Genomic DNA, 19570 nt, shown 5'->3' on the forward strand with positions numbered 1-19570 from the left:
TTAGTTGGAAGTGCTTTGAAGTAAGTATAATTATCTATAACAAAATAGTATATATTTTTAATGTTTATACTTTATAGTGTTATTATAACATATTCCAGTTTTATTGACAAAAAAAACCAATAGGTACATAATATATATTTTAATTTAAAATTATTCAAGGTCATTGTTACAACTTACAGTAGTTATATTTTTAAGATATTTAAATAATCAGAAAACAGATAAATAATAGGTTATTATAAATCATTAATTAATCTATTAAATAAAATAATAATAAAGTCATTATTCTAACAAAAATAATGTATAACAAAATTATAAAAAATCAAATTTTGTATACGGTTAGATTGAGTTTAATTACCAAACAATACAAAATTATACAATATTATGCATCATAAAAAATTATAATAATAAAAAGATGTCAATATTAATAAACACAAAAATAAGAATACTTGAATAATTTTTATTTTTTATCTGATTAAAGACTATTATTTGATTATTTGTATAGCTGTAATATTCCTTAAGACTGAAAATTGATTTTTAACCAAAGATGCTTTAACAAATGAGGCATTTACATTACAATTTTGTTTTAACCTTATACTAGTTTTACTATAAATATTTAAGATTAAATTTATGCATATACAATAAATTAAGACGCATAATTATACCTTTAAATGCACAGATATTAAGTTAATTATAAATTAAATTTTCAGAACAATAACTTTGTTTTACTAAATAATCAATAGAACCCATACATCAATATAATTATTATAAGAGCTAGCTCATTCTATGAAATCATAAATTGTGCTAAAAATAAATATTAGGGTATTATTATTAAAAATATGGCGTAGAACTTTAAACTTAAAAAAATAATTGTCTTATTAAGTTATTTACATAATATAATATATTATATATGATCTTTAAATTTTTAGATTATAGACTTATTGTTAATCATACAAAGATAATTAACACTATCTTTTTAATTATAAAGCTATATCTCGATATTGTATGGTTTAAATATTTTTTTTTAACATTAATAAATACGTACAAAAAGATAAATCAGAAAAAATGTTTATTATACTAATACTAAATATAATATACTTATATTTGTTTAAATTAGGTTGTATATTATTATATTACCGCTCCAAATTTTAACTTTATCTAAACAGGTATTATCAAGTTATCTCATATTTTTTATATTTTAATAAAATATCTGTTTTATTGGCATAGAAATATGCTGCTACATCTATATCATAAATGATATAGGACCAATAACAGTGTCTTGGCAATCTGAAAAAGTATTTACACAATCATTACTAGGCTCTAGATTTTTATGTAAAAATTATTGTTATTATATTAATATACACATATATATGCACTCAAAAATTTAAAAACATGTAAAAAAATATTCATCATGGAAAATATTTATTCTTCAATCTAACTTTCTGAAATCTATTGGAAATAAATGACTCAAGTAAAAGTAAAACTTTTCCTAAAAAAATATTAAATACACTTAACAAATTATATATATAATATACATATACATATGTATATATATGTATACACTGTACAATATTACTAATGAACTGTGTCCCGTTTCTTACATCGTTCGCAAATTCTCTTGCTGTTCAATCCTTTTTTTGTTAGTTAAGAATTTATACTTTACTCCTCAATGGTAATAAACATAAATTTGACTAAATTTTTGATTTTCAGATGATAAGCTCTATGTAACCTTAAATTTTACTTGACTAATAATTATAATGGATGAAATACCGCAATTGTTTGTGTTAGTAGTTTTACAATTAAAAGAAATAAGTATAAAATATTTATTATAAACTCTGATATTTTGTCAAGACGTTTATTTGTTTCACCACCGCTTTACAATAAATCATTAAATTCTTGTGGATAAATATAATTTTTTTAAATATTTTTCCATTTTAATATTATAAAAAACATTTTGAAGCTCTGAAATAAATCATTTATTTTCTATCCATCTTAAAACGCTTAAAAGAACTTATATTTTTTGGCATAAGTAATTATTTGATTAAAAATGATGTATAATGCATAAATGCTTAGTATATTATACTATTATATTATATAATGGATTTCATAATGAAATTCAAATATGTTACATTTACTTTATTTACGGAACATTAAAAAATTTAAATATTATAAGTTATAATAATAATAGCTATACCAAAAAAAATACAATCATGTAAAATACCATATTATTATAGCCTTTAATATTATTTGATATACTAAAATATTTTCCTAATTACATTGTAAACTATACAAATGTATATTGAATTAAGTATTATGTATTTTCAATTAATAATATATAGATTTTTATTAAATACATAATAAGTTTTGCTGATAATTAAAATATTTCATTTATCTTATAATCTAATGTCCATTTGTACAGTTGAACGAATGCTCATAAAACCGAAATGCCCATCGTATTTGTTATTTTTGTATGAATAATTAGTTTATAATGCAGCGGTAACAACTGAAAATCGTCAGATTCTATCAGTCATCAGTTTTTGTTTAGCATTTCACATTGCACGATCACGTATTTATTTGACGCAGATTTCGTCGTATCAGTGAATAATAGAAATTCCCATAAATATTTCTTTTACTTACATAAAATATGAACGTGCTTGAGCGAATATTAAACAATTAAAAATTTTAAACAGTTTTAAATATTAATTGAATACAAAATCATCATTTCAACTACATACAGATTTTGTTCATATGATTGTTGTCACTAAAAAGGTATTTATTGTATTATATTTATGTGAGCTCAATATTATAAACTTTTTAAGTTTAACGCATACATACCATTTCTACCCAAAATTACTTTTTAATCGAAAAACAGTTAATATAAAAGTTAAATACTTATTTTCAATCAAATACGTTCATATTTATAACTAAATAATAATAATAATTTAAATGATATAATATAATATAAATTATTATACGATGCACGTTATTCAATGTGCAGAACATCGATTAGAACATAGACACAGTATTAAAACTGAAAAAATCTAAATTTAACACTCTATATCTATTATCTAACGTCTAATGTCTAAATATATGAATTACTATAGGCTAGATGTATATCAATATTTAAAATTGAAATGTAGTATTCATTTTAAATAGAACTCAAAAAATAATAATATAACATAAACAATTATGTTAAATTGTTAATTATAATTTATAGCCCATTATAAATTTTGTCTTATGAAATAGCTTAATCATATAGAAATAAATGGAATAATACTATAATATATATGAAAATACTATTTTTATTAAATATATATATACATTAATTAATATAAAAATGTGAGTTAGTTAAAAATTGATTTTTTTCTTTGTAACTTGTAAAAGTTACATATATAAACAGCATTATAGAACACGAAAATTACATTTTATAAAATTATTATTTATATATTATATAGCAGTTAAATAAATACTTGGAAGAGTAATATTATTAACAGAAAATCAGACCATCTAATGATAGACTCAACTAACAAAAGTTATAAATTATTTAAATTAATTTTTAAGGGATCACAGTAATAATATCTTTTTAAATGTCAAACTGAGCTATTTGGAGGTGTAACTTTTAAAAGATTTTAAAGTAAACTTGTCGTGCATGACTGTAATGTTCTATGAAATTTCAAATTTATATAAAGTTGTAGGTATATTTTATAAGTTGCTATTGTCGCCAAATCGTTATGTCCAGATTAACATGGTGGAGTATTTGTGTGTCAAGTGGTCAATCGTTCACATTGAAATGGGTCACAGGAAAATTGGTGATAAAACTGCAACCTAACCATTTTGAAAAAGATACTTGGTGGTTTGTCAATATGTCTGATAATTTTCATATGCAAAACATTTCAACTGACCAGAAATTACATCACATGTTGTTTTCAAGTGTGTATGTTTGCGTTGTTTTTCTTTATTAAATTATAAAGTATGTAGAGTTATGCTTATATTTCATGTTTACTGTTATCAATTCATTGCAAAATTAAAACCTAACTATGGTGGAGAATGTTGTAATTGTCGCTAATGTTAGGTTACTTGGCTAATGTCGACAGGTGGGGGCATACAGTTTTTGGAAAGCGATAACAGAAAAATGAATTCACGATGGTAGTGTAGTTAAATTGCCTATTTATAACGCCGTGTTACCGTTATTCTAATACTATTAAAATATATCGTTAATATTAATTATTATTATTTTGAAGCATCCGGTATTCCGATGAATGAAATTCTGATACGCTGGTGCGAATAAATATGAAATTAATATTTTATATGCAATAATTTAACTCTTATTACTATCTCTCAACATATTATAACGTATTTTTGATGACGAAACTGCAACTTCTTAAAAATCATTTTATAAATATATTTATGTATTGTAATGTATGTTAAGCCATTAATTATTTTTCTCAGACTCAAAGTGTCAATTTTAAAATTTTAAAATCATTCTACATAGTTTATTAATTGTTTAATAATTGAAGTATACTGTTTAAATAATTAAGATGGAGGTTAAAATGAAACATTTTTAAAATGATATATTCTAGTGGTTTTCAACCTGTGTGTCGCGGCTTCCGAGGACGTCATCGGTTATTATCAAAGGATCCGCGGTCGCAATAGAAACTAAAATTTAAAAAATAAAAACTTGATTGGATCTGTCAAATTGTTATCTATGGAACACTTTTCACAACTTATTGTTACTTATTGTTCAATTCCAAAATTATTTTGCTGAGGACGATCTGAAAATGTGGAAATGAGAAAGTACGCCATGATTTTATAATATTATGCAACAAAAACAAGCACAGCCGTCTCACTAAACGTTCAAATTATTATCATTATTGTTTAAAAATGTTTCCTATTACTAATAGTTGCATGTTTATTTCATCATAAAATTATGTAAATTTGATTATTTGAAATATTCGTATGGGAGCCGTGGACCCAAAAAGGTTAAAAACCACTGAATTATATTCTGTACTCTTATACATTAAATGAAAAGATTCTGATTACCAGTTTAATAAATATACAATTACATAGAAATAAATTCCTAGTATTCTGTACCATATGACTTTGTATGGTTGTATTTTCGTATTTATCTATACATCTGATTATTTATTACATTGTATAGGAAATTATATTATTATTTTATTTTTTTTTACCTTTTTAAAATTATAATTCACAGTGAATAATTGATTTCTGAGATTAACGAAATTCTGGTAGGTTGTATATACTATGAGTACTTGTTATTAATTTACAGGAAGATTTAAATGTAAACTTTTTAATACAAATTATATTTTTGTCGAAAATAATAAAAATAAATAAATAATATTTATCAATCGGTGTTGGTAGTCAAACGTCATTGTTAGCTGAATTTTTGTGAGTTCAAATATCATAGCATTTTCTGACTTTTTGTCATTTTACAAGTAATTTTTATTATTTTCGTTACTTGTTCATATCGAATAGTTCTTGCAATAAATGTAAATAATTATTTTCATAAATATTGTTAAACGTAATATAATATATATATGTATATACATATAATTTTTTTATTTTTAGTTTTCACACAACATTTCTTCATCTGAATGTAAGATATATACAACTAACATTATGGTCAATCGGATAGACAATTTCTTTAATTTTGAATTCGACGATCTCAACCAGATACAAGATGCCGTAGACGTTGAAAATGCAATACAAAAATATTCTACATATTTAGAGAATACCGTCAATGTACTTAATATGTATGACGAGTATGCACATCTCAGAGCTCCAAATGAACTGATCGACAAAATATTTGATATGATATGCAAAGCGTGGGACGTTCCCAACTGCAAGCTCGGGTACTGGCTGTGCAACACGTTACGGGATTGTGGTGGACTAGATTTATTAATAAATAATTGCGTGTCCCAAGACCAAGATCTACAGTTCTCCAGCGCCAGATTGCTAAAGCAATGTTTGATAACAGAAAATTGTGAATATGTATTGGAAAAGGGGGTAGATAAAGTCATGCACGTAGTATGCGAGTACAAGAAACAAATTAGCTCGGTGGATAAATCGAATGTAAGCACTGGTGAGAAATTTTTTTTTAATATTTACTTATAATGCTAAACAATTTTTTTTTACTTTTTCATTATTACTAAAAATAATTGTTTTCAAATTCTGTTATAATATGTGATGACATTGAATATTTACAAATTTTCCCTAGCTTAATCTTATTATTTTTTGTTTACAATGCAATTTTGTTTTTTTTTTAGGAATTCTTGAAAACTTATTTAAACACAAAAAAATTATGTGTAGTAGTGTAATACAACTCGGTGGTTTAGACGTATTGCTTTATGAGTACCGACACCGAGACATTGTGACACTGGAACAGTGCGCCAGTGCTCTAGCGAACTTATCGCTGTATGGAGAACCAGAAAACCAAGATCATATGATAAGGCATTACGTACCCACATGGTTGTTTACGTTGGTGTTTAACACAGATGTTGACATCAAGTATTACGCTTTCTTGGCAATTGTGGTTTTGGTCACTAATAAGGAAGACAAGGTGACTATGATAAATCCTGAACATTTAAATTTGATTAATCCGTCTGTCACCACGCACATATCGACAGAATCTAATATGGCTCCACATACTCTAGGCCAAAGTCAAAACTGGCTTAAGAAACTTGTCCCGGTTTTAAGTTCCACTCGTGAGGAAGCGTGCAACTTGGCTGCGTTCTATTTTTGCATGGATGCCGGAATCAAAAGGCAACGTGGTGTGACCAGCATATTCAGAGCAATCAACGCGATTGGACCATTAAGAAAAGTAGCCAGTTATGGAAACATTATAGCATCTAAATTAGCAGCTAAAGCATTACGATTGATCGATGATGGGGTACCCCACCAACTCGGTCGAAATGTCCCCGAATGGTCAGTAGACGACGTACATAAATGGGCCACACAAAGTGAGCTTAACGAGTACGCCAATAACTTATCGGAAAATCTTGTTGATGGTGATCTTTTGTTACAAATAACCGAGGAAAACTTGAAAAACGACATAGGAATAAAGAATGGAATTATGATAAAAAGGTTGGTAGTGCGTATGACGTAGTCATTTGTGTCATATCACAACCATGGTTTGAAATCGAAATGAAATATTAAAATTTTAATTTTAATTTTTTTCGTTTCAATATAAAATAATATATTAATTTATGATTTTGACATTGTTGCACATTATAAAATTATTCGTTTTGTGATTTGTAGTTTATGTTTTAAACTTAACTATTCTAACTAAAATACCACTTAAATTTCTACTATTTTAATTTTAATTTCATCTTTACGAACACATGCAGGATCTTGATTTGTATGAATATGAAAGAAAACGATATACTATAATATATAGACGATATTAGTTATTATTTACCAATAAACGATATTATAGACCTAACTATTTAAAAAAAAAATTTAGTTAATTTTTTTAAACTTAAGTATACAAATTATAACGATTATTAGTTTGATATTAATCAATGATTTTAATTTTTTTCAACATAAATATTGATTTAATTTAAAATTAAATTTTGATATTATTTTTGATTTATTAGAAAACTTTTAAAAATTATTATTGATATTTTATTGAAATTTTGAGCTTTGTATTTACAACACAAGTATTGTTGATAATATTATCACGTGGATCGATCCATTTATTAATAAGATCAATACTATAATTTGAAAGCGTTTTCTTCTTATTTTATATCTTATAACTATTAATTACTTTATCTAGTATAATAATTAGGTGAAATATTATATATTATAGTGCTTCAGTATGTATTTTTTAATTAAAAAAATGTTTGGTCTTAACATAAAATATTTACTTTATCAAAAATAAAACTATTAACAATTTATATAAATAATAAAACCATATCACCACTTAATTTAGTATTTTAAATTTTGAGTATAGCAGTATAATAATTACTGTTTTGGCTTTTTAATAATGTGTGTATTTTTTTATATCCACCTGACGTCGCCTTAAAAAGTCTTCAAACGTTATCGTCTGATATTAAATTGTATTCAGCTTATACTAATTTAAATTTTTCAGTTTTTAAAAAATGTTATCAGATGAATAAGACTGTGTGGTAATGTTACCACGGAATAGCTAGCAGGCTCACTTTCTTATATTACATGTGTTCTTTTGGGGTATAGATTTGCTATACCGGTTGGTCTATCAGTGTAGCCTGTATAAAGGTAATACAAATACAACTATCAATACAACTTATTAATATAATAGATATCGTGCATAATTTTATTATTTTATAACATTAACAATCTTTAAGTATTAAAACATTAATTTTTTCTAGCTACACTTCTAAACTGAACATTTTATCGATTTTCATGTACTCTTTAAGTGAGCCTTCTGGTTATTCTGAGATATTATCGTGATAGTCACAGGTGAATGTCAACATACGAAACCTAAATTAGAAAATGTTGACAATTTTAAAAACAATGCGAACATTAATTAGTTAATATTGAAATTAACAGGATAATTTTAGCGAATATTAACACACACACAATTTGTTTGGTTAATAATAATAACAGTCTTGATACACAGGAATAAAGTTCAATTATAATACAAATAATTTGATTGTAGGTATATGTAGTACATAAAATAAGTATATAAATATATATTTAAAAAAATATATTGATAATATTATACAAAATACAATATCTTTAATTAATCGATGAACTACTGTTATTAGATAGATTTATTATTAAATTATATTTATACAAAAATAAAAAAATATGATATTATTAATAATTTTTAATTTTAATTAGGTTATTTATGGCAATAAGATAAACTTTCGTAACATTTTGAATTGTACAAAATTTCAATATTTTTACTTCTACTTGTTTTGTTCTGTATATTTAGTTTTGAAATGTATTACATCGATGCGTACCCTTGCCACTTTTTGAATTAGAAACCAAAGTTTGTTATTTCAATGACATTTGTTAATCAATTAATACTTCGTCGATCTATGTTAAATTTTATTTGAATAATGAAAACTGATTTCTGGAGTATATATAATACAAAATTATGTATCGCTTTTTTTGGAAGTAAATTAATACAAATCAATGAGATATATAGTAACTAAAATATAAGTTTTTGAGTTTAATAATAAAATGTATCAAAGGTATTAACTAATACAATAAACTAATATTCTACAATATTATATTATATTATTATAATAACAATTATTATTGTCTTTCTAACGCCAAAGGAGAATTTAACTTATTACAACATAGATGGTAGATAAGGCTACACGTGAATTATTAGAATATAAGAGGATAATAATTATTTATTATACTTCAATGATTATTACAATACCAACGTTCACCAATTTTAGTCTGTATATTATATCAATGAATTTGGTGTTCTATACATTCACCAGTGACTGTCAATATTCACAAACTATGGACATTCATAATAGTACTACTAAAATAGTAACAATATAGGAATATAAAAATTAAATTATAATTTATATATTTATCAAAACTGTTAAGTATTTGAATATTTGAAAGTATATATATATACTAAATATGAAAAAACTGACAAATTTTTTTGTACATAATATATAATATTTGTATTAAGACTTTTTCAATTATCAGATTTTAACTTTTAAGTAAGAATAAGATTTGTGTTTGTTATTAAAAAATAGTTAATTTCTGCATCAGCTTGTTTGAAGTATGATGTAGAACAAGACAAACTTCGTAAAGTATTCTGTTTGATACACATCGTAATAACTTACAGTATAACCGATGACACGTTTTAATACCTACTCATTTTTTTTTACTTTTCCGACTAATATTAATCAGAATATTTTACCTAATATTCATATTGAAGTATTTATGCTTACAAATTTCTAATATAATGCATTCTGTAATCTGTAAACTATTATTTGTCAAAATATATTATGTTAAAATTAATTTATAGTTACAATACATGGGTAATTTAATTGATAACGGTCTATATATTAATAATTTCAATGTTTATTCAAATTGTATTAGTTCTACTAAGCTCGTTTTATCTAATATAGAACATATATATATATATATATATATATATTTGTATATTTAATATATCATAATAGTTTGCAATTATATTATTCTGTTATAGTTTTCGTTTGCTTGTAGATAATCGAAGTTTTATTCAGAATTTATGCGTTCACCACGTCATTGTGAATATTAAACATAAAAATAATATCCTAGATTATCCAGTCGTGCTGTGTAGTTAGTCTAAATTTTGTTTAGATTTGGCTTACATCTCAACCATAAAGTTTTGTATTCAGCACAACACCTAAGCAAATGTTATATTATTTATTGCTTTTAGATTTATGAGAGAACTAGACAATTTAAAACAATCAGCCGACTACAGTAGTAAAGATCCAACTGGTGTGCAGTCGCTACTCGAGTCGATCGGGCCAAAATATACCGTGTACACATATCCCATGTTGAATGCAGGAGTTAACAGGAATTCGATCAGGTTGGCTGATTTTCAATGTTTTAATCATTCCTTTACATAGTACTAATATATTTATATGTTTATATGTGAATTATACGTAGTATATTATACATTTAAGATTCTGAACGTATATTGATTTTACAATAATGGTTTTATTTTTTTTTTTTTTGTAGTAAACAATAAATTATTGTCGATAATATGCTTTGGTTTTAAAAAATGAGGGTGATTTTGGATGAAAAATTGGATCTAGTTTATATTTTAAAAATATCAAAATAAAAAACTTAAAAATCCTCACTACTCATTTTTAAAATCCGGAAAAACAAAGAAACTAAGAAAAAACCAGAGTTTTTACACAAATCCAAATTTTGACAAAATCGGTTTTCTTTTTATATAATCATAACCGTAGATACTTGAAATACTTTTATCAAATATTTATATTGTCATTTTCTATTTATTATAAAGTTATAAAAGTATTTGGACTATTTTAAAGTTATTTATAAACATAAGACATTTCCAATTTTTTTTTTTATGTATAAATGACGATTGAAAATTATTTACTAAGTAGGAATGTTTAAAAATTTAATACAAAGCTCTTAAAGAATATTTTTTAAAGTATTTATAGTTAGAATTTTGAACAAATTCATAAAATTTGAGAAAATTAGTGAAAATTATTTTGTAGTTAATAATTCATAAAGAAACTTTATTTCTATACCTTTGATTTAAAAATTAATACAGAATAAGTTTTTCAGACTTTATAAGAAAAAATTTACCGGAAATCCAAATTATTTTTTATGAGTATATTTTATATCATATTTATGACATTTGATATTCACCTTTAAAGTTATTATTTCCCTCAAATAATTGTTGATATTTTTCATTGTTTCAAACAATAGATCCTTGAAATTTTCACTAAATATTTTTATTATCATTCTCATCATATGACACAATTTTAATTTATTTAACTTTTTTTTTGTTTTTTTATTTTTTTTTTTTGAGTTGTTTATAGGAAAAGGAAATTTTCAATTTTTTTAGTTATTTTCCATACATTTTGATACAAAAATATTTACCGTTTCAAAATTCTTGAAATTTAAAATACAGTATTCTTCAAACTTTATTCTTATACCTGTATAAATATATTAAAAATATATATGAGGGAATTTTTTTTTTATATGCCTTTAAAGTTAAACCTGTTAACGAATTTCGTCAAAACCGCTAAAAAAATGCCAACTATTTTGTATTTAAAAATTCATACAAATTTTTCTTTTTGTATCTAAGTTTTTTTCTACTGGAAATTTTTACTTTTGACCACCCCCAAAGTACCAACTAGATTCATTTTCTTTTTCAAAGAGGGGCTTATATCAAAAATCAAAGCACTATTACAACTCAAAAATGTGATGACAGACAAAAAAAAATAAATAAAAATAAGTCACTCCGTTCAGAATCTAATCTATCCCTTTAGCATATATCTACACATTACTTAAAAATATGCATAAATATATTATGTTAATTTATATTATTAAATTTTTAATAACGTTTTGTATTATATATTTAATAATTATTTAGATATTGATCAAATAAGTATAGACAAAAATCATATTATTATCATTATTATTTATTTATATTATTTAAACATTTTATACATCTTATTTTTTGAACACTTATCTATATGTAATACATATTTTAGTTTAAACGAATATATTTTTGTCAAACATGGTTCAATTCATAACCTAATCGCTCAGATTAATTTTTCATAAACAATGATATATCATTGAATTCAAATTTAACAAAACTATAATTGAACCTTTATTAATTTTTAAATAGTCTTCACGATAAGTGAATTAATACTTATAAGATTTAAATAATTATTCAGGGAATTAACGGTAGATCAGATTGTAAACGATTGCGGAATCACAAACAGCATACATCAAAGCCGTATACGATATTTAATTGAAAGTAAATGTTTTTATGAAGGAAATAAAAGAAATTAAATGTTAACCAGTGTGAATTTGTAGATCATATAGAAATTCATTCAATGGAATCGTCATTGGATGTATTTATCAGTTACAGGCGATCGAATGGATCTCAGTTGGCAAGGTAAGCATCGTATTTTAAATATCTATATTCATTGGAACAATAGTAATACTGTATAATAATAATATAACATTATAACGATAATGTTTTATGAAATAATAATACTTAATAATTATATTATTGTATTAATAATAATAACTGAAATTAAATTTGCAGTTTGATCAAAGCTTACCTAGAAATTCAAGACTATCGAGTGTTTATCGACGTGGTACGTTTGGAAAATGGAAATTTTGGACATAACCTATTAAAACATTTAAAACTATCAAAAAACTTCGTGCTTGTATTAACTCAAAATTCGTTGGACCGATGTGTTGGCGATAACGATTGCAATGACTGGGTTCACAAGGTAAAATAGAACATTTCGCAATGCTGCACATCAGTAGCATAACATATTATTGCGCATATTTATTACGTATACTTGTATAATCGATTTGTAGGAAATTGTGACTGCGATGCAGAATCGGCTGAATATAATTCCCATCATAGCAGAAAATTTTACTTGGCCAGAACTGCTTCCAGCGGATATGCGCGATTTACGAACGTATGATGCGATACAGTGGTCACACGAATTTCAGAATGAATGCATGGATTCCATCTCGATGGCTATTCGTGGTGATTTGATTTGGCCATCTAGATAAGGCCAGTTCTGGTCTTTCATCATACCTGTCCTTAGTGATGGGTGGTTAACCCGTTGTCAAGGGTAATTCTATAGTCATTCCGAATATTACCGTCCACCGAACTACCCTTTGGGGACCGCCTACCATCACCTACTGGCTACCATGTGACTCTGTCTCTGTAAAATGGATAGAAATTTAAAACAGCAGAGCATATTAAACATAATATACATTACTAATATCATATTATATTACTATTATTACAAAGAACGCACATTAATATATCAATTTTATAACATTATATTCATAAAATAAAATTATAAAATACATCTATATTAATAAAAGGAAATATTTGTGCGTGTGTACATGGTGTTAGCAATCCTAGCCAATAGTCTATTACATTCTCAATTTTAAAACTTGATCCATAGCTAATCCTATACCCGAGTACATTTTTAAGTAATTTTTATGAGGGATAACACAGCGATTTATTGGAAAAACGAATATAGCATATATTTTTTATATAAAAAAGGTGACATGATCTAAAACCATTTAAATATAATCAGCAAACAGGTGAATAATCGAAATAAACGAAACTAAATCTTTTCAAGTAACTTTTTCACTTAGAAATCTCGATTCACTGTCTGTTAATTAAATAGTCTAACAATTAACGGAAAAAGAATTTAAATATAATGGTCTAACTCTAGATAAACGTCTAACCTGGAGCCCACACGACCACACATAACATTTAAACGTAAGACTATTAACTCTAGGCTTCATATCCTTAGACCACTCTTAAAATTCCCACTCTCCCTATCCAATAAACTTACTATATACAAGTCGATAATTCGACCCGTTTGGACAAACGATATTCAGGTTCGGAGCACTGCAAAGCCATCCAATATAAAAACGTATCAGGCATTTCAATCCATCTGCCTACCAGTAATAGCATCTTCTCCTTAGTAATTCACAAACAATAATTTTTACAGACCTTAAAATTCTACACTTAATCAATTAGCAAAATTATATTACTTTAAATTTCACACCAATTTAAACTCTCACAGTAATCCATTAATAAAACAACTACCCTCCATCTCACACTTCCTGTTAATGTACTTAGAAGACTTAAAAATACTATGACCTAAAGACCTACTAAAATAAAAATGATAATAATACTTAAATAGTATCCGATTAGGTGATACTGCTGAGTGCCTATCCATAAATGCTAATCTCCTGTCACTAATAATTATTAACTATCAAATTTGCTTATTACCTATACTAGTAATTGTATAGATTGTAAATTATTTTAAATAAATGAAAAAAATATATATTTAAAATATTATATATATTATATTATAATAAACGTTTATATTTTCATTTATTTAAAACAATTTACAATCTATACAATAATTAGTAAATAATAAGAAAATTTAATAGTTTTTATTTTTCGTTTTTTCTGATGAAAACGCGACGTTTTACGACCGTCGTGTTAGCTACTCCGATACAAGACAGTGAATTCAACTTGACAGAAAATGCGCTGAAATACGCTGTGTATAGCCCCGGCCTAACGTTCGTTTTCTTTATACATATACGTACACTACGTTTATATTATGGTTATGATGGCGTTTAAACAGTTTGAAATTAAAACCTATTAGTGTCATGTAAACACTTTAAAACGGTTTAAAAAATCTAAACCGTTTTAAAAGTTAATACGCTCGCGCTATGTAGTTTACGAATTTAAAACCGTTTTATATGATTATTATGCTTTAACCGATTTATCAAATGTACACGCAACTAGACAAGGCTACAAAGAATTGCCTATACACAACTCCTTAGAAATGGTCGTACTGCAGTCCCCTTAACTGTAAATTAAAACTGTGAAAACACAGATGTACTCCATGTTTCCACAAATCATGCCGTATACTACTTTTATTTAATATTTAATTTCCCGTGCGTCTGTTCTGAATGTAGACTTCTAACGAATTGACTATCTTCAATAAAAGTTATAACAATATACTATTCCCTGGTATACGAATCGTATTTATAGTTTATTATTTAAAAACCTATAAGTTGATATACATAGAGTCTACAATTCAGTATTTCCTCATGAAAATCGAATATTTTTTATTTACTTAAATGATTACCATTGGTTACATATCACATTTACTATTATAATTATTAGTAGAAGTATGGAATATAAAATTATTTATTATGTTTATAAAAAAATTATTCACAACCATAATTTGCTTTCTTAAATATATTTGTGATCTAAACAATCTAAACACATAAAGACTAGTAACGACCTTAAAAATATTGGATTTACATCGATTTTTAAACACTTGTAGAATCTATCTCTAGTTTTCTAGTTTTTGGGAAAAAATATTTCCAGAATTTATAAGTGGACAATTATTAAATTATTCATTGTAATTATTGCAATGTTCATATCATATTTTGCAACTGAAACAAAACAGAAAAATATAGAGTAATACAATAATTTTAACTTGAGCAGAGTCATATAATATAGCTAGTAACTACTATTATATATAATACATTCTATATATTTTAGACACACATTAATATTATACAATAATATATAATATACGACATTATTCCATAATTATTGTGGCATAATATATTGTACCTATAAAAGTATAAAATGTATTAAAGTTTTTATGTCAGGTAGAATTTTTTCACAGGAGTCATACAAGAATACAATTACGTATGGCACGGTGTGTGGGCATAATTTTTAAAATATCTTGATACAAGTACTCACCTGCCCCGTCTTTTGATTCTCACTGAGAAGATAATAATTTAAAAGTAACACAAAATTATTACAATAGATTTCAAGATTAATACCATGATATAATGCAATATTTTTTATATAAAAGTTATAACAATAATAGTAATTATTATTATTGCGATGATAAATTTGGTTTTGCTAGGTATTTAAATTTTTTTCTGGAAGTGATAAAAATACGTAGATAATCTCGTTAATAGTCTTTTTAATGTATTTATAAACAATATCTGTTTTTATTGTGATGTTTATTTTATATATTATGAGCATAATGTGATTAATATTATAGAATATACACTATTTTATAATACTCCTAATTTATTCAAAAAATTAAATACTTATGTTCAAATGTGATGTCATGATGATTTATCAAATTTCAATAAATACATTATAGCACTGTCTCTTAAAATGTTACATTAGTATTCTATATCCATTTTATATTATGAATTTATATACTTATATTGTGTATTTGTGTTTCATTAAGTAGGTAGGTATCTATCTTTTTAACTATATAAAAATATAATTAATTAATGTTTTCAATGATATAATAAACAGGGCTCGGAGATTTTATAGTATTTAAAATAAATCAAAAATGAGGTGAATAACCTTGGCCCCACCACTTACTAATTATATATTGAAATAAGTGTATAATTATGTAATATAATTTGTAAACATTTGTAACCCTCCCCCCAAATCTGCTCAAAATAAAAATTCTAAGTGGCGGTACCATGGTGACGTCACTACAGCCCGCCGTTACAGAAGTTCCACTTGCAAGTAACTAAAACCTGGTGGAAATGAATATCATTTGTAATCATTTGTAATCACCATAAAAACATTTGTAACCACCTCCCCTCCACCAAAAAAAAAAAAACTACTCAAAATAAAGTTTTTAAGTGGAACCCATGGTTCCTTATAAATATCATTAATCAGAGTATCTATGTATGTGTACATGTTAAAAATTATAATATTTTCATTTTGTGTGCCATTATTTTCATTGGTTAAACCATTATAATACAAACTATGTATTTTCAAACAACAATCTATGTAAGTAAATCGAACTTGTAAATATTAAATATTATTATTATTTATTATTATTGATATTGTATTTATATCGAGCTCTTGAAATCGGATGAAAATGTTACTTTTAATTTGTTTATATTATAACGGAATCATTACCATTGTGTTGTTTATTTTTATAAATATAATATTTATCTATAAATTTAAAAGCAGATTATTGTTTAATAATGATACTACAGCAGTATTATTTATTTCTTTCTTAGATTATTCCATTTCTGGAATAAACCCCTGAACTCCCCACGATTTGGAATTTTATATTCTGTTTGATAGATCGTTTGTGCATGAATGTACACTAAGTCCTATTATTTGTGCACAACTATTGTAGATATCATCGCTAAATATAATTTGATTATAGGTTTTTTTTTTAGTTACGTGCCAAAAATGATGAAATACTGTAAAAATTAATGAATGCGTTCAAAACATTCGGATAGTACCTAACTATCGAATTAGCGAACTATTTGAACTATCATGAGTATCTAAGTTATCGAACTAAGTTATTCGTTATTAATAATTTTTTTACTATATTTTATGTTCTTTAAATGTTTTATTTGTATAACAGATCAATTACAATTTAGAAGGTTGCAATAACACAATTTAACTTACCTTAACATTTTGGAAAAATATTTTATGGGTTTCTCATAATATTATGTTAAGTTACATTTTAATATGACTATATGAAACATAAAAAAAAACTGAATACCTACAGGGTACAATACATATTAATGATACAAATAATGTAAAATGGTACTCCTTTGGCTTTTATAGTTGTATAATACATCTATCTAATGTGTACTATACCTATACACCGATATAGCATATGTATTACCGTTGATATAACAAGTACACGTTTTAAAATCTAAAATGTCATCGTTCTAGAATTTAAAGCTGGCCGTATATATATTAGCTTCGCGGTTCGGATGCAGCCCGCGTGCTACCTGTTGCCGACCACTGTAATTTAGATAGTTTTTTAGCTAATAGCCAAGAGTACAAGACACTTGGGAGAATTGCAACAAAAATACATAATCTTGTTTGTCAAAGAATGTAAGCATTGAAAGCCAAGTTAAAAGTGATCAACACTATGCAATTTTGTATGCCTTTATTATAAAAATAAAATAGCTTTATAAAGTGTACCTCAATAAAATAAATTATAAAAAGAATTTAAAGAATAATATAAGCTTAACATTACGACAGTCACAGTGACCCGTCTGTCAAATGTAACTGATAACCAACTAAATTACGATATATGCACAATTTCGCTGTACGATATATTAATCAATGGTACGTAATAGTTAGCCAGATGATTAGACGAAACTAGGAAAAAAAACGACACGGAAAAAAGCGACAGAAAAAAACGACATTTTATAAATAAAATAATAATAATAAATTATATATACTCTGTCCAGCTAGAGAACGCGCCGTAAACCGACTCTGGTCGGTTACTGATGCATAAAACAAATAATTCGCTCTGCTATTTTTATTTGTATCCTATAATAATTGGCAAAAACTATAAAATCCGAGCCCTGATAATAAATATATAAACAAATTGAGGCCATAATTTATACTCAACTCAAGCTTATTGATGATAAATAACTTAATTGTTCATACAGTGTTAAAATAACATTTTTTTGCTGTCTGGGAAAATTTGAAAATTAAATATAAGATTCTTCAACATTTTTTTTACTCGTATTAAAAAAAAAAAAATTACCGGAAGGCTTACAAACAAAAATTCGTTATTACATTTGTTAACATTAGTAAAAAAATTATGAAATCGAACTACTGGAAGTATGTTTAATTTTCTTTCGCTTATTGAGCTAAATACATGAATAAAATGGTTACTCCAGCCCCCTTAATAAGTTACGGAATTTTATAAAAATTAAATGTTTTTAACATATTCGGATATTCTTTACCTACTGGCTATATTATCTACATTACCTTTTGCTTTATATCTAGCGACTCCATTTTTTATGTCATGTTTGAATTTTAAATAATTAATACAATTTAACAAATTATCTCACTAAAAATTAAAATACGTCATCGTCTGGTAATTCTTCATGTTTTGGCTGTTTTGGTTATTACTAAAATCTGTTATTAAAAAATACATAAAACTTCTAGTAGTATGCCGTTTTACCGTGACTACGAAAATGTAACTATGCACTGATGCTAATACTTATCGCTGAACTCGCTAAATCTCGAATTACAAACTGATGATTATCTAACGTCATGCGCATACCTAACTGTGTACAATAATACTTGGACATGAATAATGAATAAACATAAAAGATAAAATAATACCTATAAAAAGTATAAATAGTTAAATAGATTAATCAATCAAACAAATAAATCCATAAATAGTTAATAACTAACACAAAACCTGATACCTAAAATAAAAATTTAACTAAATCAATATTAAAATGATAACAAATTTGAAATCGTAATTAAATTTTTCAATCACGTAATTACTTCCAGTTTTTATGT

The 19570-nt window shown here is 25.2% G+C and overlaps 1 protein-coding gene across 6 annotated transcripts; it reads left to right on the top strand.

Annotated features, from left to right (window-relative positions):
* Positions 1 to 2531: 2531 nt before the first annotated feature.
* On the top strand, positions 2532 to 13506 carry LOC113554298 (sterile alpha and TIR motif-containing protein 1-like). 6 transcript variants are annotated; one of them, XM_026958071.1, is made up of 10 exons: positions 2532 to 2766; positions 3737 to 3931; positions 4578 to 4791; positions 5584 to 6097; positions 6282 to 7098; positions 10391 to 10543; positions 12393 to 12475; positions 12535 to 12616; positions 12770 to 12959; positions 13051 to 13506. In XM_026958071.1, the coding sequence occupies exons 4-10, from the start codon at positions 5635 to 5637 to the stop codon at positions 13249 to 13251; spliced, it is 1989 nt and encodes a 662-aa protein (XP_026813872.1). In that variant the 5' UTR covers positions 2532 to 2766; positions 3737 to 3931; positions 4578 to 4791; positions 5584 to 5634; the 3' UTR covers positions 13252 to 13506. The 6 variants fall into 6 exon arrangements, with proteins under 6 accessions (XP_026813872.1, XP_026813871.1, XP_026813875.1 ...); XM_026958070.1 differs by having other exon boundaries at positions 3737 to 3927; XM_026958074.1 differs by lacking the exon at positions 4578 to 4791.
* Positions 13507 to 19570: the final 6064 nt, after the last annotated feature.

Source organism: Rhopalosiphum maidis, chromosome 2, assembly GCF_003676215.2.
Source record: "Rhopalosiphum maidis isolate BTI-1 chromosome 2, ASM367621v3, whole genome shotgun sequence".
Lineage (NCBI taxonomy): Eukaryota > Metazoa > Arthropoda > Insecta > Hemiptera > Aphididae > Rhopalosiphum > Rhopalosiphum maidis.

Bases quoted from the DNA above. Each gene is read 5' to 3' on its own strand.
- LOC113554298 (XM_026958069.1), top strand. From the start codon at position 2,746: ATGATTGTTGTCACTAAAAAG. The intron at 6,098-6,281 runs GTGAGAAATTTT...TTTTTTTTTTAG, and splicing joins TAAATCGAATGTAAGCACTG to GAATTCTTGAAAACTTATTT. The intron at 12,617-12,769 runs GTAAGCATCGTA...TTAAATTTGCAG, and splicing joins AATGGATCTCAGTTGGCAAG to TTTGATCAAAGCTTACCTAG.